The 23,705-nt window shown below is 49.7% G+C and overlaps 2 protein-coding genes across 3 annotated transcripts in view; both read right to left on the bottom strand.

The window, feature by feature from the left end:
• Positions 1-7,489: 7,489 nt before the first annotated feature.
• spry1 (sprouty homolog 1, antagonist of FGF signaling (Drosophila)) lies at positions 7,490-11,424 on the bottom strand. 2 transcript variants are annotated; one of them, XM_040174903.2, is made up of 2 exons: positions 10,716-11,424; positions 7,490-9,489 (listed from the first exon to the last, which is right to left on the bottom strand). In XM_040174903.2, the coding sequence occupies exon 2, from the start codon at positions 9,432-9,434 to the stop codon at positions 8,328-8,330; it is 1,107 nt and encodes a 368-aa protein (XP_040030837.2). In that variant the 5' UTR covers positions 9,435-9,489; positions 10,716-11,424; the 3' UTR covers positions 7,490-8,327. The 2 variants fall into 2 exon arrangements, with proteins under 2 accessions (XP_040030837.2, XP_077958067.1); XM_078101941.1 differs by lacking the exon at positions 10,716-11,424 and adding an exon at positions 10,298-10,487.
• A 1,581-nt stretch (positions 11,425-13,005) lies between these two features.
• Positions 13,006-23,705, bottom strand: part of afg2a (AAA ATPase AFG2A) — a 69,365-nt gene continuing 58,665 nt past the window's right edge. The window contains exon 17 of the mRNA XM_040173649.2: positions 13,006-13,300. Within this exon, the coding sequence (XP_040029583.2) occupies positions 13,121-13,300 (180 nt within the window). The 3' untranslated portion in view covers positions 13,006-13,120. The remainder of the gene's footprint in view (positions 13,301-23,705) is intronic.

Here is a 23,705-nt window from a genome sequence, read left to right as displayed (position 1 = left end):
AGATGAGAGACAGAAGATCCTCTTTAGACAATTCTCCGATCGATGGTCAAGAAAAATAAGTAATGGAATCTCAAAGAAGAAGAAGGATGCGTCTTGACACTGCTGTGAATTTAACGCTAACGATAAAAGGCCTAATTGTCTCCCTCTACGGTGCCAAACCTTCGCGGGGGCCTCCTCTATCAGGAGGGCCAAAATAAAAAGCTGGAAAGACTCGACCAGCCTGCACAGTAGTCAGCTTCATCAATTTGGAGCTGCAAGGGAAATGACATTGGAAAAGTGCGTCCACAGAGAGAGTTGGGGAACCCCTGAAGCGCCGGCCCCGTCCCACAGGATGGAGTGCAGGACGGCGTACGGGACGCCACGCATTTAATGGCTGACATCCACCCTCGCTTCTCGTCACTGAAACTGCTTAGTGTGGCGGCCTATAAACTTAACTCACACACACACACAACACTCCTGAGCAATGGTGTGGAAAATAATTTCTCCCGGTGGTACACCAGCATTTCTGAATACTCCCTCAGAGCCGGCCTACGACGTGCCAATCACGCCTCGGTTGGCCATGTCCGATCCTCGCCGGGAGCCGTGATTGACAGGTCAGTTTCTGTGAAGGGGTGTGGTCTCAGAGAGTCAAGCTGGGTTGTATTATGGAGGTACGTACTTAATAAGATCTACAGCAGGGAAAGCGCCTGCCCTTAAGGTCCAATTTCCCCTTCGGCATAATGCAGCCATTGAGGGAGGAGGAGATAGAATCGTACCTCTTGCAGAGTTGGAAATTGAAATGTTAAAGAGCCCGCAGAGAAGAAGAGAGAAGCCATTTAAATCTACTGGGTGTTTTTTTTTTGACAGAGCAAGAAGGCAAATTCGCCAAAGGGCGCCAACAGAGAGCCGCCAGTCGATGGGGGTCAGTTTGTGAAACAATTTGCTATTTCATGCGCGATTGTTTACTCAACACCTCATTTTCCCTTACACGTTGCCTTTCGTTGCCCCCACCCCCCCCCCTCCTCCTCCTCCTCCTCCTCCTCCTCCTCGCACCCTGGTTTCAAAGAATAAACGCATTAAAAAAGGATGAAAGGGGCAGATTCAATGATCCAACCCTGTAATTCCTTGACACATTTCTAGGACCGTGTGCTTGAGCGTAAGCCTAAAATCAACAACAGATAAGCCTTTTCTGTGTCCCTTCCCTTTGATCTAGAGCCTCCCCCCCCTTCTTACAGCATGGGGGGGGGATAAAAGGAAGAAGGGGGAGGGGGGGGCTCATAAGCTTCCTGTTCAGGACCCCCCCTCCCCTAATGCTTTGGATTTGGGGGCTGGAGACCCTGGAGAGAGGGAGGCCTGTCTCGTTCACTGTAAACAGCCAGTTAAGTTCTTATTAAAAACATTTTGAAGGAACTACACGGAGAACCAGCGGCGTCCCATCTGAGCATCTATCTGCTTGGTCTTTTATTTAGGCTGCAGATGGAAGGATTTCCATTAGGACTTATGGAGGTGCAGAAATATTGTCTCTGTAATCGTATCACGTAATTTCACCTCGGTGGGGCTACGTTGACGGTTACATTTGTTATCTTTAATAAGAAGGGTAAAAAATAGAACCTCGCTGCGTTTTCAGTTGGAGCATCGTGGCTGAAGCGTAGAAAAAGGCGGCGAGGAAGAAGAAGCAGCAGCAGCAGAGGGACGTGAGGTCAACCTCCTTTATGGAGGTAATCAGAGTTGTCTTCCTGTCTATTCTCCCCTCCATTCACTCCGCCCGGCCTTCATTCCGAAAGAGAAACCGGACACCGAGGGTTTTGTTATGGCTTTACGGCTCCGGAGGACAAGGAGGCAAACAAGCAAAGAAAAAAATAACGTCTGCTTCTACACCGGAGTTGTTTGCCCCGATGTAAAGTCAGAAAAACAGTTTACGTTAAAAGTAAGCGGCTACTTTGTGCTGTGTCTTTGATCGAGACAGCGGTTTGATTGCTCAGTCTCTTGTTAAAACTAATTAAACTGGTTTGTGACGTCACACGATTGACGGATGCAAACCCGCAGCGGAAAAGGAGTCGCGTGTGGAGGTCGAGTCTCCAGTCGGGAAACTGCTCCACTCGACAGCCGGGTGCTTGAAACCACGACGCCTACTTTTACTGCGTGTCAGTGAAATATCACTCATATATATCATGTGATTTAAGAGCAGAGAAAGCTTTCGACACATTCTTCTGGGTGTAAAGCACTTGAATGTGAGTTATTGATCAGAGATGATGAGGCGTTGCTGCTTGTTTTCGTTCTTCATCCTCAACACGTGTCACTTCCTCCTCGCTGCAGGCGTCCTTTCAGAATATATTCTCTTCACAGGAAACCAATAGGAAAAGATCATTAAATACTGAAAAGCGGGCTAACGATTGAGCTCGTCTTTTTCATTCAGATTTATATTTTATTTTGGTAAAAATAAAACACAAGAATTGAATCCCAAACAAGTTTGAAAACTTAATGGCCGAATATCTCAGTGAGCCTCACCTGTCAGTCCACTACACAGACTCAAAGGTCCACTGATCTATCTGTGTCGGGGGGGGGGGGGGGGGGGGGGTCATCAGCAAGGAGGAGGAGTGGTGGGTCGAAGGGTTAGCAGCAACTGTCAGGTTAACCACCGTACTGGTGATGGGATGGGGGCGTTGGGGGGGGGGCGGGGGGGGGGTCATGGAGGGAGTGAGGGTTGCAACTTCCTACCCGGGGACTAGCCTGACTGATGGAAATAAAAAAGAAAGTCCCCTCATGACCCCCACCCGGTTGCCCCCCAGCCGTGAAGAGCCGGACGGGAGTAAAGCCCCCCATTGTTGTCCCCTCACACAGGATCACCAGGGCCCCCGGCGGTGAGAGAGGGACGGGGGGGGGTTGGAAAAAAGGATGGGGCTGGTGTGGGAGGGGTGAGTATGGTGTGTGTGTGTGTGTGTGTGTGTGCTTTGGGGGGGGGGGGGTCAGCCCGCCAGCTCAAACACAATCGTGTGATAGGACTTGGCCCTATCTAATCAAGGGCAGGAGGTCACTTCCGAACAACTGGGCAATAAAAGATTATTTCTGGCCACATAACAGAGGAGCCGTTGAGGGGGGGGGGAGGGTGAAGGGAGGGGAGGGAGGGAGACAGCAGAAGTGTGGGGGGAGGAGGGGGGGGGGGGCTGTCTGTGAGGAGAGGAAGTGAATTGAAAAAGGCCAGCAGACGGGAACCATCTGTCTGGATGCATAGTCTAATCTGAAAAAAAAAAAAGAAGAAGAGGAGGGAATGAATGGGGAGGAAAGGGTGGATGAAGAATGAGCTTCTCCTTCCTCCTCCTCCAGACGCACGCAAATCTGTCCATCAGTCCGTCTATCTGCCGCTATTTATCTGACGTGCGTATGTGGTGCTGCTTTATGTTGTCCTCGGTTGGGATATCAAAGGGAGGAACTGAACAAAAGTGTTTGTAGGGGGCCTGGAATGCCGCAGCGAGCACACAAAACGGTCCCCCGAGGCCGTTAAAAAAAAGGGGGACAAGGACGCGATGTTGTCAGTCGGGCCGCGTGAGAAACAGCTAACAGACACGGCGACGCGCAGGCTCCTTGACCACTTCCTGGCCCATTTTCCTTTGACGCTACGGTGAAGATTTTCGTGTAAATTCAGATTTTTTTTGGGACAGTTGAATAAAAAAATACAACCCCCCCCCCCCCCCCCCCCCCCCCCCCACCGTGAGCTCCGGGCCTCCCTTAAACCGCTCTGAGCAAATCGAACGCCTCTCGACCAGTGTCCGTCTCCAGTTTGGACACTGAGACGAACGCCCCGCTGGTTTAATTAGCGGGCGGAATACGAAATCACAAGCCGGCCTATTGGGGGCCGCCGCAGCTGCCAAAGGCCTTCGCGCGCAACTTCGCAGGAAAGAAGTGACACTTTGAATACTGATGAGTCAATCGCCCCGATGAGACAGGAGCCATTTGTCAAGAGCGGAATCCCGTCCGTGGCCCGAAAAAAATAACGCCCGACCATTAATTATTAAAAAAAAAGGAGCCAATTGAACGCTTGCCAAGGGTCGTGTGTTGTTGCATTGAGCAGCGGGGCTCCTCCCCCTTTCTCATTGCCGCCGCCGCCGCCCGCTCCAACCGGCCTTTGTCTATAAAACGGCACACAAAGACGAGCGACAGGAAGGGGGCTCGGGGAGAAGAATGTGGTATCAGATAGCTGGTAACGCTGCAAACACACATAAGTAGGGTAGGAGGGGTGTGTGTGTGTGTGTGTGTGTGTGTGTGAAGGTTTTACGCCACAGTTCCTGTGGGTGGGCGTGTGCACCCAGGAGCAAAAGCTTAAGGGGCTCAAGCCCCAATGAAACACCTCCGTCCTGAATGGCCCTCAACACCTGATAAAACACCGGGTCGTCCCCCCGCGGGCCCTTTATGGGTCCCGGGGAGGAACTGGGACACCTAACGACCGTGTACGAATCACTCGTCTGACAAACAGGAAGCAGCCAGTGGCATCTAACCGGAGTCTTCTATACGTTTCAGCGGGACTAAGATACCTAGTAAAGTTTTGATGTGGAGGCAGAAATCGCATAGGAAACTTTTTTTTTACATGTGAATAGAAGTGTTTTTCAGCTTCAAACGGAACTTGTTTTCCCAGCTGCTGAGCAGTCGGGTTCATTTGTATTTGTAAGGGATTACCTTCGCTCAGAACATCCCTCCGTGACATTTTTTGAGATTTATTTTCTGCACGAACCACAGTAGGAACTCCAGTCTACAATCACCTCTCTCAGATCTGCAAAGTCAGTCGACCTTTTCCGTTGTCGTGCCGACGCGTCTTTATAACATCATCTCTCTTAGGTGACGAGATCGTATCTCCCAGTTGGGGGATTTTGACGTTTTAGGTTGAATTGAAGGATTACATGTTCCTCTGTGGATTGAGAACATTCTCCAAACCAAAAGCTGTTATATGAACTCTGAAATGCAGGGTGGTCGAGGCAAACACGCGGCGAACTTTCTTATTTACCGAGATGTTTACATTTTGGAAATGGTGAATTACTTCATCAGGACCTGCACTCAAATGTTTTATGACCGTCTAATGTTTTTTTGCAATGGGATTTTAATCCCGTGGAGGCCGAATGTGGATGTTGGAGCCGTTTCTAAACACATCGGCTCTCACATGTCCCTCCAGCACGCCGACTTCATCCAAAAAAACGAATATCTGAGAAGATAACTTCCATAAACTTTGGTCGTTATGCTGAAGTCCAAAAAAGCCGCCTTCCTCTCCAAAACCCACTAACCCCCACGTCTCCCCTGATTGCTAATTTCTATTTATACGCCATGAGGGTGAAATAATGAAAGCCAGATGAGGAGGCGGAGGGAAGCTGAAGCAGGCCTTTTGGTGAGGAAGGCGGAGGAGGTGGAGGATGACTGTTTATGGAGCATCCTGCTCCATCGCGGTGCCCTGGCTCAGAGGAGGACTGCCCCGGTAGGACGTGTGGGTTGGAGGTTCCACCATGACTCACTTGGTAGTCATGCGTGTTTGCACTTGTACACCACCCCCCTCCCCCCCAAGTAAAAACCCCAAAGCTAAAGCAAGAGACCCGCCAAGCCTGACGACTCTAAATAGCGTTACGTGGGTGTGTGGAGCAGCTGAATTTAGTCTGAAACAAGTGCAAAGCGAAGGAGGAGGGAGGCCTTGTGACCATAACATTGAATTACTGACTCACACACGTGGTCCCGGGATGAGCAGAGACTTTAACGCAGCCGAGTTCTGGAAATGGTGCGAGTAGGATACGTTTCCTTATTTGGCTTAGGGTTGGAAAATATCAAGTAAACACCGGCTTCCTGTCCACCACCTCCTGAACGCAGCTACGATCTCGTCCGCCCGCCTTCATCCGTGCAGGGGAGCTATAGTGCAACCCGAAAAGAAAAAAAAGGCCTCCTATTGTTTGCCGTCATCCAGGAGGCGGCAGCAAACGGGGCTCGAATTGCAGCTCTGAAAGGTAACAGGAAATTGACAAATCACTAATCCGCTCTTCACTATTCAAGGCAACAAAAGGTACATTCCACCCCAAAAAATAAAAGGGAAAGCACAGACGGCCCGTTTGGGGGGGGACGGTTCATTCGACGCAGGCGGCTGGCGGACGGGTTATGAGACGGCATGCTGGTGGAAGCATGGTCAGCTAACTTAACAAAAGCAACGAGATACTTCCTTTTGGGCTCGCGTTTACCTTTCAGCTTCTCCTAAGAACTCGTTTGCTAAACTGCCTCAGCTTTTCCTGTGAGGGGGTCCGAGCTCCCGAACGGGCAGAACCCAGTGCAAAGATCCCCGGTCCTGTCGCCCCGGAGCTTTACCGAGGGCGCCGCCGTCGCACGCAGCCGATTCCAGACGCCAGTTGCGTTGTTTTCTGCAGTTTTCCCAACCCTGACACCCCCCCCCCCCGAGTATTTCTCTCCCTTCTTCTTTGTCCCTGAGGAATTCCTGGTCACAGTTTGTGTTTCCCCAACTGTTGGCATTACTGGCTGACCAACCAACTTTGAAAGTGATGATCTCATCCCCCCGGGGGCCCAGAGGTGAAAAGGGGGAAGTGGGTGTCAGTGTGTGTGTGTGTGTGTGTGTGTGTGTGTGTGTGTGGGGAGGGGGGCTTGCGGCAGACTTCCCAAGTGATAAATTTACTGACAAAAAGAGGCGGCCAAATGGGGTGGGGGGGGGACGTGGGCTCTGGGTTCGCCCCTGTCGTTGCCTTTAGTGCAGGAACCACGCCATAAAAGCCCAGCATTGATAGCCCCGGTTTATTATCCCTGAACAGGTGGCCCGGCGGCTCGTAATGGTCCCTCTCGTTTCCCAAGACACACACACACACACACACACACACTCACACTGTCGGCCTCCACAATGTGAAGACCATTTGGGAGTTTGGGAACATCCCGATCGAGCTGTATTAAAGCCCACGCGGGGAAATGCATGGCGTAGTTCTGCGGTGACATAGAGTGTGTGTGGGTGGTGGGGGGGGGAAGCTACTTCCTGCGAGCATAACTCATGGAAACATGCAGGCTCTGTTGATGCTAGTAGCTCCGGGGCTAATCGTGTCAACGACCTGCATTGTTTAGCTTTCAAGGTTGCCGAGGAGAATCGCAGCAAAGGAGCCCTCCGAGAATGTAAACAGCCACATTTCAAGCTACAAGCTGTTTCTACTCACTGCTGGATTTTTTTTTTTTTTCCCCCCCAGCAGGAATTCCACACTCGGCATGAACATAGACAAAGACACGCGCGCGCGCGCGCGCGCACACACACACACACACACACACACACACAAACAGTGATTAGCTGTTCGCCATTGAACTCAAACTCCTGAAGCCTTAAAATGAGCCATCAGGAGATCTTTCATTCCTCGAGAGGGTCGCTGTCTTCTCAGCAGCTCAATCAAGACACCAGACAGGGCTGTTTTTTTCATTAATTAATATATTTTCTGCATTAAAGTTAACATAGTTTTCTTTTGTGCCACCCTTTAATTTTTCATTAAGTATTTGATATTTTGTTATATTCAGACATGAGTAAATTTAAGACTGTCTCTTGCAATAAATATCATAAAATAATAGAGCTTCACATAATAAATATTTTTTACATCAAAAAAAAAAAAAATGTTTTAACAGACATTTTTTTCTTTTAAAAAATAGCCAGAATTCCTCTTATGGATTTTGAGCATACAGTTGACACAAAAATAAAGAAGAAAATAACAACAACAAACAAACATGTGACAATGCCACCAAATGTGTATGATGAGTCCAGATGGGTGGAAGGAGAGAAACATATCCAAGTGGAGAAAAAAAAAAAAGAAATACTATGAGATGGATGTGCTTTCGTTAATGCAACATGAGCAGAGGAACCACGGTTTTAGTGTGGCAGGAAAACCAATAAATTCAAAGATACCTGCTTGCTATGAATAACAGGTAACAGCTACATAATTGCCCTATAGTAGATCATCCTTCACAGATGGTGCGAGGCAGCTGCCCCTGGGCACACAGGACCAGAGGAAACTGCCTACCTAAAAACGGAAGAGAAACTTATTCATATACATAAAAAAAAAAAAAAAAAATAGACTTAATGACGAGCCGGGGACAGACATGGAAACAGTTAAGGCAAACACTGGTCTGTAAAAAAACATGGTCCTGATCCAGAAAAAAAAAATGAAAATAATCGAGTGGTTTTCGTTACTCCTCTGCTTAGCTCCTTAGGTTCCCGCATCGAGGATGGGCGGCTGGTGGGAGGCGCTCAGAGTGTTTGCTAAACGTTAATTTGTGACTTATCATTGTCATCATAAGATCCACATTGAGAGTCTCCCACAAACACAACGGGGGGGGGGGGGGGGGGGCGATCAGGAGGGTTTCTCCTGGCTCTGTTGGGCCCAGCTCTCCAGTTTGCAATAGACAGTGTTGGAGTTCTTGCAGCGGCAGCCGGGCCTGTTGACCCGGTCGTAGCAGCCCTGGCTCGCCTTCAGGCACCCTTTGACGGGCAGGTAGCACAGCAGACAGGGGAAGAGTACCGACATTAATCCCATGCACAGGAAACGGGAGCAGCAGTGGGAGCGTGACAGCGAGCAGGGCTGGTCGGCGCACGAGTCGCCCTCGTCGTCGTTGGAGCAGTGGTAGAAGATGCCCTTGACCAGGCACATGCAGGTGCCGTGCTCCAGCGCGCTCTCGGCCGAGCACAGGCACTGGCCGTTGCACGCCAGGCACGACGGCAGGCTCCTGGGCGCCGTGCAGTCGCCGCACTTGCACTTGCCGCAGCGCTCGCAGATGAACTGGTGGCCGGCGGCCCCCACCCCTTTGCCCGAGGCGGAGAAGTCTGACTTGCCCTTGCCCGGAGGCTTGAGCGGAGCCTCCGGCGGAGGCTGGTGGAAGTGGGGTCCCTGCTGGCCCTGCGAGAGCGCCTTGGGCTTGGGCTGCGTCCGAACGGGCCGCTCCGCTCTGTGGTGGTGCTGCAAGCTGGCGCCGGGCCGGGCGGGGGGCGAGCGGGCCAGGAGCCCCTGTTCGGAGGAGGCGCTGCTGTTGCTCCCTGAACTAGCGGCACTTCCTGTGCTAGTGGAGCGGCTGAGCCCCGGGGCCCGGGACCCGCCGTACTGCTGTCCCCCGCCCGCCGCCACCACCACGCCGCCGCCGGCCTGGTGGTGGTGGTGGTGGTGGTGGTGGCCGCCTGACGGCCGGCGCTCATAGTTGTTGTTCACATTGACGAGGATGACCTCGTGAGTCCTCTCCTGCTTGTCCTGGGGCCTGGGGGCCACGCGGGGCGCAGGGGGCCTCCGCGCCACCGAGGGCCCCTCGGTGTACTCGTTGTTGGAGCGGATGGCCTTGATTTGGTCCAGGGAGAGAATGGCGGCATGCTGGAGCTCCCGCTCGTAATCCGACCTCTGTCGGCTCTCTAGGGAAGGCTGCTGGATCACCACTAATGAACCGCCGGGGCCATGTTGACTTTGGAGCTCCATCTGGGGGGATCACCACTTCCGACATTCACCGTGGACTTGGCATGCATCGGAAAACCTGCCAGAGAGGGGGGGGGGGAGACAAAGGAGAGGCAGGGAGGGAGGGAGGGGACATGGTCAGACGGAGCCAACATGCTGATGGAAGAGGGGTGAACATTCAAATTCAAAGTGTTAGCATCAAGGCTGCTTCTAAACAACACCGGGACGATTCCGCAGGAGTAGAAAACGCAACGCAGTTTGAAGTCAAATGAGCAATACCAGAGCTGTTTGAGGGCACGTTGACCCGGAATGGTTGTTGTCCTGTCAAGATGACAAAATGACACTTTTGATCCCGTTAAATGAGGCAACCCGGCAGAGAAAGAAAGTTGACTATTAAACAAGTACTTTTTCGTAGCTTCCTCCCCAATATGCACACATCTAAACTTCAGTGGGACCTACAAACACGTCCCCTCCTCATTTACATGTGTATGACTAGTTAACATTTAAATGCACCGCGGCGACGAGATGAGAACGCGATCCAAGGGAACTAAATGAGCTGCCGCACTTAGTATTCTATTACTGCGCCAAGAAGGGGACAAAAGTAGCGCAAAAAATAGAGAAGGAAACTAAGGTCAGATCAAGTTCCGACAGAATACGGACTTTGCCTGATGAACGATCGGAGCACGCCGCGACTTCTTGGAGCGCATTTGAGGTATTTTTTTTATCTTCACCCCGTAAACACGATTAATAATGTGGGGTCTGAGCCTTCGTAGACACGCGTCAAACCTCCCAGAGAAAAGTGAGAAAAAAATAAATAATCTATTTTGCCCAACAACAAAAACAACAACTATTAATTGTGAATAGCGAGAGAAGTGCGCACGAACCACCTTGCTATCCGCACAGGGCGCGTTCACGGGATCCTATGAAGACGCGCGCAGCCGGAGATAAGGAGACATTGGAGGACGCGTCCGCGCGGACGGGGACAACTTATGAATGAAAACAAGCGCCGTGGGGGGAAGGGTGTTCGTTACGGCGCGAGGACGCGTCCGCGGAGAGTCATTTAAACCCACAGCGGGGGGTCGGCGCGGTGGGGGCGGGTGGGGGGGTGTAACAGAAATGTCCGTGTCAAACACACCAACACGTCACGCAAAGTGGTTGGATCGTTGCAGCGGTGTGAAAACAAAAAAAAAAAAGAAGTTAATCGCTACAGCGGCGCAAACTGCGGCGCTGCGTGCGCTGTTAGCGCTTAATAAGACGTCACATTACACGTTAAAACAGGGCTGAAACAGTGCGGGAGACACGTACCTATGTGCAACCATCCATAACGTCGAATCCATCAACCAAGCAGCTGCAAAAACTCCATCCACCACGGAAAAGGGACAACGTCCAGACGGAGACTACGAAGTCTGGTGCATAACGTTCACCGCCGGTTAATCCAAGTAGGAGCGTATCCCTTCGCGGTATTCCCTTATCACTACTAGTGTGGTTCTCTTCTCGTGGTCTTAGTTCAGCGCGGGTTGCGCGTGCAATTCGTCCCAGAATAAAACCAAGTAAATCCACGATGGAGCTCTGGGAGGAAGGAACCCGGACTGCGCACTTGCGGGGAGGGGGGGGGGAGAGGCCGTTTTGTAGGCGACCTACTTATAGAGGAGTCCCGCAGGAACAGACAACAAATAATACTAATATTAATTCAAATAAAATTTGAAAAAAAAACGTTGTCGGAGAAGTCAGGCGCGCGCGTGTAGATTCCAAGACGTCGTCCGGCTTCGAGGAGCCGCGGTGGACCTCGCGTGTTTGTCGCGGGGAAACTGCGCTGGCGCAACAACACAGGGGGGGGGGAAAAACCCAGCAGCAGCAGCAGCAGCGTCGTTGCGCTCACTTCGGCTCCGCGGGCCCGTTCAGCTCTGAATGAATGGGGACGCACGGCTCGGTGTTGGCTCCGCAGGGCCGACTCCCATTGGCCACCGCGTCCACTGAAAAAGGATACATCGCATCCGCTCCTGATTCATTGGGCAGATGTGGACGGAGACGTGCGCGCGCTTTAAGGTGGAACGGCTTCTCCTCCTTTCTTTTTGCCCCCCCCTTCGGTCGCCTCGGCTGCTTTGCCGACTTGTGGGTTATGAATAACCATGTGAACGAGGTGCATGTGACGGGGGGGGGGGGGGGCATTTATTTACGTCAAGACAAACAACATTAAAAACCCAGTTTTTGTACATTTTACATTAGTTTGAAGCGTTTGTCTGCTCAGTTGTATGTAATTATAAGCATTTAACAGATATAAATACAAGCATTACACCAACATAGAGAAACAGAGGTATTGTGATGCGTATTGTCGTATGTTCAACACAACTCAATAGAAATATAATGAATACAAACCATGAAATAAACCAAAGAGCCTAATTGTAATTTAAGGCTGGCTTGAACTAAAACGCAGCGCATTTCCAAAACGTTGCTGTGGATATTTTATTAACATGGTTTGTATCCAGGGCCCTGAAGGCATCTCAACTTTAAGTTACCAACACGTGAAGCCCCGCAAAGCTGACTCAATTAAAAGACCCCCGCTGGTGCTGGAACCACACTGTCTGCCGTCAAGACCATTCAGTGAGTGTGTGTGTGTGTGTGTGTGTGTGTGTGTGTGTGTGTGTGTGTGTGTGTGTGTGTGTGTGTGTGTGTGTGTGTGTGGAGAGGGGGGGGTGTTATCACCCGGATGTCTTTGGATGTTATGCATTGAAGTTTGCAATCAAATGTTCCACGATAACTGAGATAAGGATGTTTCCTCATCACTTGAAGAGACGCCCGGTGGTTTGAGGGTTTAGCCCGGGTCCACCTTAAGAAAAAAAGCAGCCCTGCAGGGGAAAGACTCCCCCCTCTCCTCTCCCCCTCCCCACCTCCCCCTCCTCTGTTCCTGACTGTCTGGTTTGATTGGTGTCGCGGATGCGCCACATCCGGATCCATGAGAAAAGGAAGTTCAATACAAAGTCAATTTATCCCTTTCAAATGGAAAAATCAATGGATGAATGACCTCCAGTGTCTCCTCGGGTCAGCACATGCTTTAAAGAAAGAAAAGGAAAAAGGGGCACCGAGGTGCGGTGAGCGGCTCTGTGCCCTTTTAGAACGCAGCTCGTTGGGGATGAAGCAGAGCCGGTAGACCGACAGATGGCCGCCCGGATCCCCGCTCTTAGTGGTCGGAAGTGCGGACGGAAATCTCACGATTGCAGCAATTATGTGATTTTCCACGGATGGAGGTGATGGACGCACCGGCCGCGGATGGGTTGTTTCCTGTGGAGCAGCAGTTCCCCGAACTGGTTTCGGAGCGCATTCGAGATTATTGAAGGAGGTGCAGCGGTTTTCCAGATAAAGTCCACTGTTTAATGCCGTATACATATAATAACAATTATTTTGTGATGGGGATTATTTAAGCAATAATGGAATGGTTGCAATTACTCATTCGTCTCCTTGAGAAAAAAAAATTAAAAACTAACAAATATCCCAAAGTGGCACCAACACAACATTATATTTATTGTGCTGATCAGCTCATTTGTGACTTATCTTTATGCCGTGGCGCTATTTCACTGTTAAAAACAAGGCAAACAACTGAATATACACAATGCATTTATTACATACATGTTGTTCCATCTACAATTACAAAAAAAGAAGTAATGTTCAACACACAGAATTCTTTATTTCACACAAGAAAGCCGCCCCTCGAGTCAGAAGAAGCTCAGGCCGCTCCGCCGCTGCTGATAGCTGATATACGACTGGATGAGAGAGTCGGGGATCCGGGGCTCCACCGTCCTCAGGGCGCTTTCAAAGTGTCCGGCCTCGACGTGCTGAGCTTTGATGTCCTCTTGCAGGGCGAGGAGGGCGGCCTCTCTGCATACTGCCGCTATCTGGGACGGGAAACAGACACACAGGCGCTCAGCTGTCGGGCCCGAAGCGCTCCGTCCACCAAGCACCGCTGGATCACGGTGAAAGAGGCCGAAGGGCGTCACAGAACGTCAAACAACTACACGGGTCGAGGAGTAAAATCGCAACAACTAATCACAAAACATGCACATTTCAGTTCCCCTCATTCGCAAATAAAGACTCCGGACCGCTAAGCTGAGCGCAATTCTAACCGCTTTCCCCCACAAGACACTAAACTGGGCTCTTATCCCTTTTGGAAAAGAGCCTTTGGAAATGTAGTGATAGGCCCCAGGGACAAACATTCACCTACTGACTGCGTCAGATGTACTTTGTGGCCAAAGAAGCACATGTTGTTGGAACACGAGTGACCTTACAAACAAACAAAGGGAGCCTTATAAAAATATGAAGATTAATCAACCAGACTGCTGTTAAAAAAAAAAACATTTCTTTTCAATATAACGAGATATACTGCAGGTAAAGAGTTACATAATAGGATTAAATTACTTAAAAGTTGTCTGTTTAATCAACGTTTCTAATCTTTCTGTACTCAAAAGAGTGAATTCGGCGCTCTGCAGCGGCCGACCCCGGAGCAGTGACCTCTGGGAGATTCTGCAGGCGGCAGCGGAGCGGCGCACCACTTCTCCTCCACGGCTTTTGTTCTGACCCTCCGGCAGGAAGCTATTCTCCTTGTATGAGCGCTGATAGCGGGAGGGGGGGGGGGTCAGTGGGACAGGCGGTCACGTGACTGTGGGAGCGCGCTTGTATTGTTCACTGGGATGAAGCGGCGCTGCTCACTGCTCCACGGCCGCCGCTGAATGCTGCTGAATGTACAGCGACCAGATGAACCAGGGATGGGACACGTGGGGGGGGGGGGGGGGGGGGTCATTAGCCCACATTTATTGTTTTGTCAGCATCGACATGTCAAACCCTTCCATCTCCATGAGGTTCTCCACACCAAATCAGATACTCTCGTCTACGGTCTGTTTTTGTTGTTTGCGATTTGTGTCCATTTTGGATGCCGACAACAAAGTAAGTGGCGAATTTTGCCAACGCGGTAAAACGGACGTGAATGTGCCACCTGACCCCTCATCCCGACCTCCACTCAGCGCGGCCACATAAAAACCGATGGACCAAAAAGCTCAGTTTCGACACCCGTTAGCACGACGCGCGTCTTTGGCGCCACCTGTAGGACACGAAACCACAACGTGAATCTCCCATGGTCGGGTTAAGAAGCTCCGCCCCAGTGAGTCGCGCAGAAGTAAGAACGTAAACAGCTAAATGTAAAAAAGTACAAAATTCAATCTTCTGTAGTTAAAAGAAATGCAGTTTATCGAGAAAATATCGATAATAATGTAGAGATGGAAACAGGATCTCTGTATTGAAATTCTTGTGCTTGCCTTTCCGGAAAGCCGACCAATTTTAAAATAAAAATAAAAATACAATATTTACATAAATGTACATGAAATAAAAAGTAAAAATGAGGTAAGGAGGAAAAGTGCAAGACTGAGCAGGTTGTAAAGGAAAAACTGTGTGGAATATAAATGAACAGTAAAGTAACAGTGAGTGAAACCCTAACAAGCTAAAGTGCAGCCCAGTTGTAAATTAGAGTCCTCTCAGCGGTTGATATCCTTCTCAAACACCATTCAAATACCCAATATTAAGAGAGATTTTACGTCTGCACATTTTAATGAGCGGATAACCAGGACGCGGAACCCGCCCAGTAAACAGACCCCGGGGAGACGGCGAGAAAACAAAGCGGAGTGTTGTTATAGGCTTGGATAGTAAAACAAGGAGAGATAACTGTGTAAATGAGCTCTAGCCCAGCTAGCAGGCTCAGCTCGGGACAGGTGCTTTGCAGATGTCAGGATGTGAGGCCTACCCCCCCCCCCCCCCCCCCCCCTCTACTGTTTCAAGCCAACGAGCAACATGATTTAGGCAGGGTAAACACACGGGGCCGGGGTAAATGCCTCCCATCATTCAATTCATTTAGGCCTGTCAGTAATAATGATGCGAAACAATGAGGCCATGCGTCCACCCCCCCTACACCCCCCCGGAGAGATGCCACATGTTGAACAATGTGATTTAGTGTTTGTTTCCAAGCAGCGCCCATAAACACAAACAGAAAAAACGCTGCAGCACAATCAGAAGTGTAATTTCTTACTAACGCCGAGACTCACAGGGCGAGTTTCAAATCGCATGACTCAACAGCTAATAATTATTTGGTTGTTTACTTCCAAAAACACCCCTCGGGTATGTCTCTGCTATGAAGCGCACACACGCACACACACACACGCACACACACACACACACAGGCCCCGATATTCATGGTCGCTGGGTTTATGAGCTGGTCTAGCTGATCAACAAGCCAGTGTTTCCCGCTGTGTGTTTGCCCGTATACAGACCTTAAAGAAATAAATAAAGATAAAGCCACAACGGCAAACAGGGAAAGCAAAAGAGAGTTTATTCCTAGACCGGAGCCAAAAGTCCAAGCGCCGACCCCCCCGACACACACACACACACACACACACACACACCTCCAGAGTCACCTTGTTACCCCTTAAAAAAAGCAGTCCCCTAAAGCTGGCCCCTCCGCAGGGAGAAAGAGGAAGGAGTACTGCCAATGCACAGAAATGGGATGTGTGTGAGTGTGTGTGTGTGTATATGTGTGTGTGTATATGTGTGTGTGTATATGTGTGTGTGTGTGTGTGTGTGTGTGTGTGTGTGTGTGTGAGGGTGGGGGCGTTGGCCTAGAGCGCTGACTTGTGCCAGGCCAAATAAACGATATCTCTCTCTTTTTAAAAAAATGTATTTTTCATTCCCTTCATAAATAATGTCAGCGATTACCTAGAGAGATGCAGCGGGCGGAGCTGATGCATATCGGCGGTCGCTCTCTGGTGATGTGGGCAGAGCCCCTGAAGGTGGCACGTAGCCAACACACACACACACACATATATATACACAAGAAAAAAGCAATCATCAAGAGGCCCCCAGTTTAAGGGCCCGATAGCGGGTCAAAGGGGGGGGGGGTTGATGACGCAGCAAAAAGCTGCTTAAAGTAAAATAAAGAGTGTACAGTGCCAGCGCGGCCGAATGTTCACTGACTCATTTTATTCAGCGTGTTTAATCAGCAGTGTTTAATCGCCGGCGGTACAAACAAACATTATCGGTGACATCCGATAAATGGTGCCATTTATTCGCGACAAATGAAGAATTAAGTCACGTTGTGAGTGAAAAACACGGACATGGGCCAGGGTCATATGATATGATGACAAGGTAACAATCTGAACCCAAAGGTCAACCTTTCTTCATCACCTCTCTTGTCCGGGCCAGGAGCATGAAGCATGAGGCTTGCTCTCCTTCCTGCGACGCCAGCGGAAACCCTCGTGTCAGTCATTCCCCCTTAATAAAATGTCTGCAGATCCTCGTGAGCCGCAGAGCTTCTAAAATGCGTCGCTGGAAAAGTGATAGATTCTGGATCGGAGCGCCCACCACATCCTCGTTTCCACATATTCCTCTAATGACAAGTTTCCTCTGGTGGTTGTCAAACCCCGTCTGAAAACCAGACCTCACGTCTGCGATATGATTACATTGTTACATGGTGTCGTATGTATTTACATTACATTAAAAGATATGGATCTATCCATTTGTGACCATGTATAAGAATGTTAACTTAACTCCTCGGAAATGCAGCCAACGAGAGTCAAATGCAGCCGTACATTCACAGGAATATAAGGCTGGTCTGCTTTGGAACTTCAAGTGGAACAAAGGTCCGTCTCCAAAGGTACGTCTTCAAAAGTTGGTCTCAAATGCCCCGTCTCCAATGGTCCCGTCTCCAAAAGTCGGTCTTCAAGGGTCCGTCTCCAAAGGGAGAGGGAGGGAGATCGACATCCCCTGTGGAACGCTCCAAAAAGACTTTGACGGAGGAGAAGGAGAAGATGGAGGGTCGGTTCAGTTGAAAGCACAGAGGACGAGAGTCACCAACACAACAGACCGGGTCCATTAGGTCCAAGAGGTCCATCAGGCCCTCGTTCCACTCAAGAGTTTGGTATAATGGAGATGAAGGGGAGAGGAATGGACAAACGGACTCTGAGTTTGCTAAAATAAAGTTAAGTCAAAGCCTTTGATATCAATGTTTGAGCTTTGTGGAGATCTTCTTTGTCAGGTTTAGTGTACCTTTTGGTTGTTGTATCAGGAATAAAACTAATTCTGGCTACATTCAGAAGTGGAAACTTGATTACTGACTCCTTATTTTTGCTATAAGGCCTCTCAAGCATATTAGAGGGGAAGAAACAGCTTCATAAATACTTATTTAACTAAACAGTATTTATTAGTGGACCATTGACTTCACACTTCAGGTTTCACGGTCTACAATAAGCCATCAAGTGTTATTATGCTCAGTGAATAATTGATACGGGTTAATGGTCTAGCTTTCTACTAAGTAGGTTTCTCAGAATAAAGATGCGATTATAAACCACCGTATTACATTTAGTCGTTTCTTTTGCTCCCAGTCGTCGGGGCGACCTCATTCCCCCCCCCACACACAGGCGACTCCACGCTGGACGCATATCCGCGCGCGGAGCGATACGCCGCAGCGCGTCCAGCACTGCGTGTGTGCGCGGCCCTGTTGTAAGATAAGACGACACAAAACCTGAACCACCCCCAGAGAGGAAATTGGGCAGCGAATGGTAACGAGATCCAGCAGAGAATAACAGAACAGAAATGAGGATGGCAGGGGTTACACAAACACACCTGACACGTTTTAGCGCGAGAACATGGCAACCAAGAACGCATGAGAGGAATAAGGAGAGTAAACATCCGGATGGGAGTGCAAAATAGTGACGTAACAACCTTTAGCCCTTACGTGTTAGAATTTAACAATGATAAAAAGATAATGGTGGTGAAAAGAAATACCCCGAAAGATAATGTGATGAAATGCATACGTACACACAGGCGTTCACACTGGACTGAAACCCCCCCACAAGCGCAGACGGGGACCCTCCAAAGGTCTTTACATTCCTCCTAGTCACACTCACACACAGTAGAAGTAAATGTAAATGTATATACTCCCCCGGAGGAGGCGAGAAGTGGCGCGTGCCGTCGGACAACCTGTTCGGCACAATGAAAATAAAACCCTTCTCCAGGGGTGGAGGGGGTGAAACCACCGCATGCCGGCGTTCGGGGGGTCAAATCTGTCTGGTGTTGCTTTTCGCTTCCTACTTCCACAAAGGCTCCTCAGTGAGCGCATCAGACGGCCTTAATGAAGGGCTTGTTAGCAGCAGAGCCACTAGACCCCGAGTGTGTGTGTTTACTATCAATCCGCCCTTGTGTCTACAGCGGGCGGCATCCAGTACCCCCCCTCCCCCACAACCCCCCAAACAAACAGCAGCAGTTACAGGAGAAGAAAAAGAAAACCTCTCCTCCATCGCTTCACCGATCCTGCAAGCAGCAAACATGCATTTGCACACGCGTGTGCATGGTCACGAGTGACGCAGCGGAGGCTGACGCGGGCTCACACAAGCAAAAACACACCAAAGCAGTCGCGTGCGCGGTAAAAAGTCGGCATGGAGGCTCCAGCTTTCAGCGGGAAGGACTTTGCATGCAGTGCTTCTGGCTGGATGTGCACTCGTTTCACCCCCGGAAATCACAACTAGAAGCTCCTCCAGAGCAAATTCTAACCAGCCAATTCAGTCAAAGGGACATTTAACAGCATGTTGCAAAAAATATATATATGATTAATATTAGTATTAACCCCCCATCCCTAAAACCGCCCCAACCACACCACCGTATCACCACCGTTACCCTGACCCCTTTACTGGATAAAAAAGAAAGAAAAGAAATGGGCCGATGCTGCATCTGACTGACTGCATCTGAAGAGAGGAAATGAAATAATGTACCAATCCAACCACGTCAGGGGAGCAGAGCTCATCTGGAAGCGACAGGCCTGACCACACATAGTGAAACCCATTGAAGATTACCATGTCGGGGTGGAGGAAGGAGAGTCACATGGGGAGAAAAAGGGGAGAACGGAAACACGGTACATGCCCATGAATAGCAGAGAGGATTGAGTGTGTGTGCGTGTGTGTGTGTGTGTGTGCGTGCGTGTGCGTGCGCTCGGCAGAGGAATTTAGATTCAGTATAAAGCGTGATGATGAAAAGTGTGATGCTGCCTGCCTTTTTTCCGTATTTCTTTGAGATAATAAGAGACGAAGCGGAGAACACACACAGACAGACACACACACACACACACACACACACACAACTGGGTGGTGGAGATATAACAGCTATAATATCTAAATTATTACTGTACATTTCCCTTCAGTGTCCAGATTGAATAAAAGAACCGCAGACTGAAGATGGCGGATGCTCGCTGAATGTCACAAACCTCCTCTGGAAACTAGAGGAACTTTTTTTTGGAAAGACCCATGTGGGACAGCACCTGTGTTGGGGCTACGCAGTAAGTTGTCTCCGTGTGTGTGTGTGTGTGTGTGTGTATAGCTGGGCCTCTGCTTTAAAGGTATATTTGTCCTCGCCCCTTAATCAGGCGAATGAAAGCTCAACATTCTCCCTGGACTCAGGGAGGCAGAGATGGCATATTTACCAAACACACCCACACTGAAGTGACCTGGAGACTCAGCTGTGTGTGTGTGTGTGTGTGTGTGTGTGCGCGTGTGGTAATGTCAGGGTAGGTAAAACTCCACCTGTGTGATGTGCTCCACTGAAATTCCCCTTTTCCTGTTTTTCTCCATCTTTCATGCACACTGAGCCTCGAAGGTTCCGTCAAAGGAACACAAAGATATTGTGATATGGCTAAATTCTGCTGCTTGAGGTTTTATTGAGAACGACTGACCCCCCCCACCCTCCACCTCGTGGGAGCTGGAAGTCACGGCACTGAAAGATCTCCCCTGAGAGGAGGGGGGGGTGTCTCAGTGCCTGTCAGTCGTACGTCAACTCTACGTGCTCGGCGTCCCAACAGCGACTTCCAGCTCTGTTCCAACCGGGTTCAAGTGGGTTGGGGGGGTTGGGATCCTGATTTCTTTTTGTCAACAACTTGTCAACATCTACTAAGTGCTCATCACTGTGGTGTTTTTGCACTCGGCCCCCCCCCCCCCCGGAGGTCACCTGTCAATCAAGCAGCACAGGGAGGTCCGCTAAAGCTCGGCCTTCTTTTCTGCAAGTGACTCGGTTCCACTTCCTGTTGGACTCCGTTCCACCGAGACACGTGTGTGTGTGTGTGTGTGTGTGTGTGTGTGTGTGTGTGTGTGAATACGCAGGGAAGAACACATCGGCGTCAGGCTTCTGAGCGCGTCCATTGGGCTTTTTCTTTTAATTACTTTCGATCACATATTGATTTAATTCCCACATGCTGTAATATCCAGCTTTACCTTCTCAATCGACTCCGTCCCAGCGAGAACCAAGACTTCCCACTGAGTTTGGTTTGCTTGGAGCCGTAACGATCCCCTCAGCGGTACCATTCCTCTTCCTTTAATGGGTCGAGCGAAAGCCCCCATATGGATGCAATATGTATGCAGGTAAGGACTATTGAAGGTAGGATAAGGAAATTAGATGACATAATGTGCAATTTGCCATTGACTAAACTTGCCTGGTCAGAAAATAGTGAATGTACATTAAATAAAAGGCTTTAGTCAACTGAAATACGCTGCCAATGTGGTATTTTCTCTTTTAATGAGATTGAAATCATCCTCACCCCCCGAAGAGAGAATCTTTCAAATACAAAGGAAATTGTTTTGAAATGCTTTCGTACAAACTGAAGAGAGCTTCTGCTCTACAAACAAGGCCTGCAGCCGGCAGCCGGCATGTGACCAGGTGCAATAAATCCTCCAGGTCTCCTCCTGTCAGGGCTTGATCATAAATGGAGAAAAAAAAAAAAAAACGGCATCACACTTTCCTCCAGCAGCAGGTTAAGCCCTTCGTCGTCTTCTTCTTCTTCCTCTTTGAACAACGCTGCGATCACAGTATCCAATGTGGCTTCCATTCAGGAAAGCGATGGCGCAGGTGAGGAGGACGAGCCGACAGCCATTTTCTGAGCTTAGTGTGAGTTTTAGCTGCGTGTGTGTGTGTGTGTGTGTGTGTGTGTGCGTTGGGAAACCAGGTGTCACTCCGGGCAGGTAGGAAGACAGGTGATTTTTAACAAGCTTCTAGCTCTGAGCCGACAACAACTGTGTCCTCAAGCGTGACGCCCCCCCCCCCCCCCTCTCTTCCCAAACAGGTCTGAAATTCCAGGAATGTAATTAAAGTCGAAGCTGCGGGTGGTCACACCGCCAGAGACGGAGGGCCGAAAGGTGCGTCACCCCCACGACGAGGTGGGCGTTTCAAAAGTAAATAAATAAATAATAATAATAATGATAAAAAGTCCACGGGGAGCAACAAAAAAAACAAACTGGCCGACTTTTCTGGCCAAAAGAGCTCAGAACTTCACACGTGGAAATGTTCCTTCCGACAGACGCAGCCCAGTAAACTTTGAAGGGAGGCGCTTTGCTAAAAAGGACTTCAACAAGTCCGAACCCCAAACAGAATCCCCGCTGAAGCTCCGCGGTTGACGGATGGATTTGCTCCCACAACTGCGACGCCTCGGTGCGACGGGGGCCGGCGGACGAGGACGCCAGAAAGCGGCCTCTCCGGCTCGAGCCACGGCCCACCGATGCGCGACGGCTGCATTAGCGCGTAGCGAGCCAAGCAGCCGCTCTCCACGTCCACATCCTGGCATTTCGCTTCTCATCTCCGCCTGAGGATGTGTCGTAGGAGACACACAGTTATAATACCTACAAATATTATGTTACATCACATCTGCTGCCAGGAGGTAGGACCCACGTGTGATATTAGTAAAGAAGAAGATGGGTTTGGCATCCTTTATTGCGCTAATTCAATTACAGTAAGACACTTTTTTCATGTTTGAAGTCAAAAGCTGTCTCAAAGGTATGACGTCATTGTGCTTTTAGATGCATTATTAATGTTTGTCTCTTTGGAATCCAAAAAACGGGAAAACACTAAACTTTTCAAGCGAGTGAAAGTGATTATAGGAGATTTTAGTTGCGTTTCATCTCCTCGGATCTCCAGCGTTTGAGCGTAAAATGCAATCCGTTAACGGGTGAGACCTGCTCTCCTTCTCTTTTTCCACCTATGACCTCATATCAGCTTCACTTGTTTTTCCTTGAATCTTTGCAGCGGTTTCCAGAACTCGGTGGTAAGTGGCTGCAAACCTCCACTCTGCAGACGAGAAGGTGCACCGGGGAGCCCGACGTCAAACACGACACCCGATAGCTGAGGATCGGATTCCCGCTGCATACCTCTTCCAGGTGTACGCCTGCTCCGGGCGGCCTTCGGGGTGGCAGACAGCGTGTACTCTTCGGAAACGAGGAGGCCCGATAGATGACCTCGCACCGCCCTCGAGAGGGATCACAGTGTCAAGAGCGAAGACGGAAACACCTCAACACCTCGCTGTCCTGATCAGACTTGATCTGAGAAGTGATAAGCGGATCTCTGGGCTCGCTGAAGGAAAGGTTAGGAAGGTTTCCCCGCAAGCGTTTTAGGGCCCAAACAACCGCACCGCGTGTGTTTTAAAGGAACTAAATGTTGGCTCTTAAAGTGTTTTCAGAATCTAGAGGAATGCTCCAAAACAGTGATTCTCAACTGGTGGGTCGCGGACCGGTTTTTAATGGCCTTTGCCTGGGAAAACAAAAATTTCAATTAAAAAAAATAAATAATAATAATTCATCCTGTGATTTTATTCTGAAGGGACTTTTTTTAATGCAGTGTGAATGTCGTTTTTTTTGCCGGCTCGTCCGTGTCCATGTTTTTCAGCAGCGTGTGCCAGGTTGGGTCAAACCATTCTGGCACGGCAGACAACAATGTAATGGAGAAAACAATCACGACGCGTCTGAATAAACTTACGGGGATACGTGACCCGTTTGGAATCGACATAGAAAGTGTCACATTGCCAAGCAACGGAGAGTCAGCTGATGGAGCGGTCATGTGACCGTACGCGGAGGTGAGCCTCTCCCAGTTGTGGTGCAGATCAGCGAGTATCCTTCCCTCCAGCAGTAAAAGCCCTGCTACCCTTCAGCACTACCTGTCTGTGTGAGTGTGGCTCCTCAGCTCTGGTTCAGCTGGAGACTAAACACAGGAAGAGACTGGACATCGAGCATGACCTCAGACTGACCTTGTCCACTGTAACTCCAGACTTTGAGACTCTTGCCAAGAGCAAAAAAACATCCCCAGTTCTCCCAGTAGAAATTCCTCCAGACTCACGTCTGTCAGTTTTCCCCTCAGGTTGAAGTGAGTGCTGCTTAATTGTCTGTAAAGCACAATGTTTTTCAGGATTTAGCTCCTGATGACGTTCATTTTGTACATCTGAATCCTTTTGAATTGCAC

Source organism: Gasterosteus aculeatus, chromosome 4 (genome assembly GCF_964276395.1).
Source record: "Gasterosteus aculeatus chromosome 4, fGasAcu3.hap1.1, whole genome shotgun sequence".
NCBI classification, from domain to species: domain Eukaryota; kingdom Metazoa; phylum Chordata; class Actinopteri; order Perciformes; family Gasterosteidae; genus Gasterosteus; species Gasterosteus aculeatus.
This window is presented reverse-complemented; position numbering and strand designations above follow the sequence as displayed.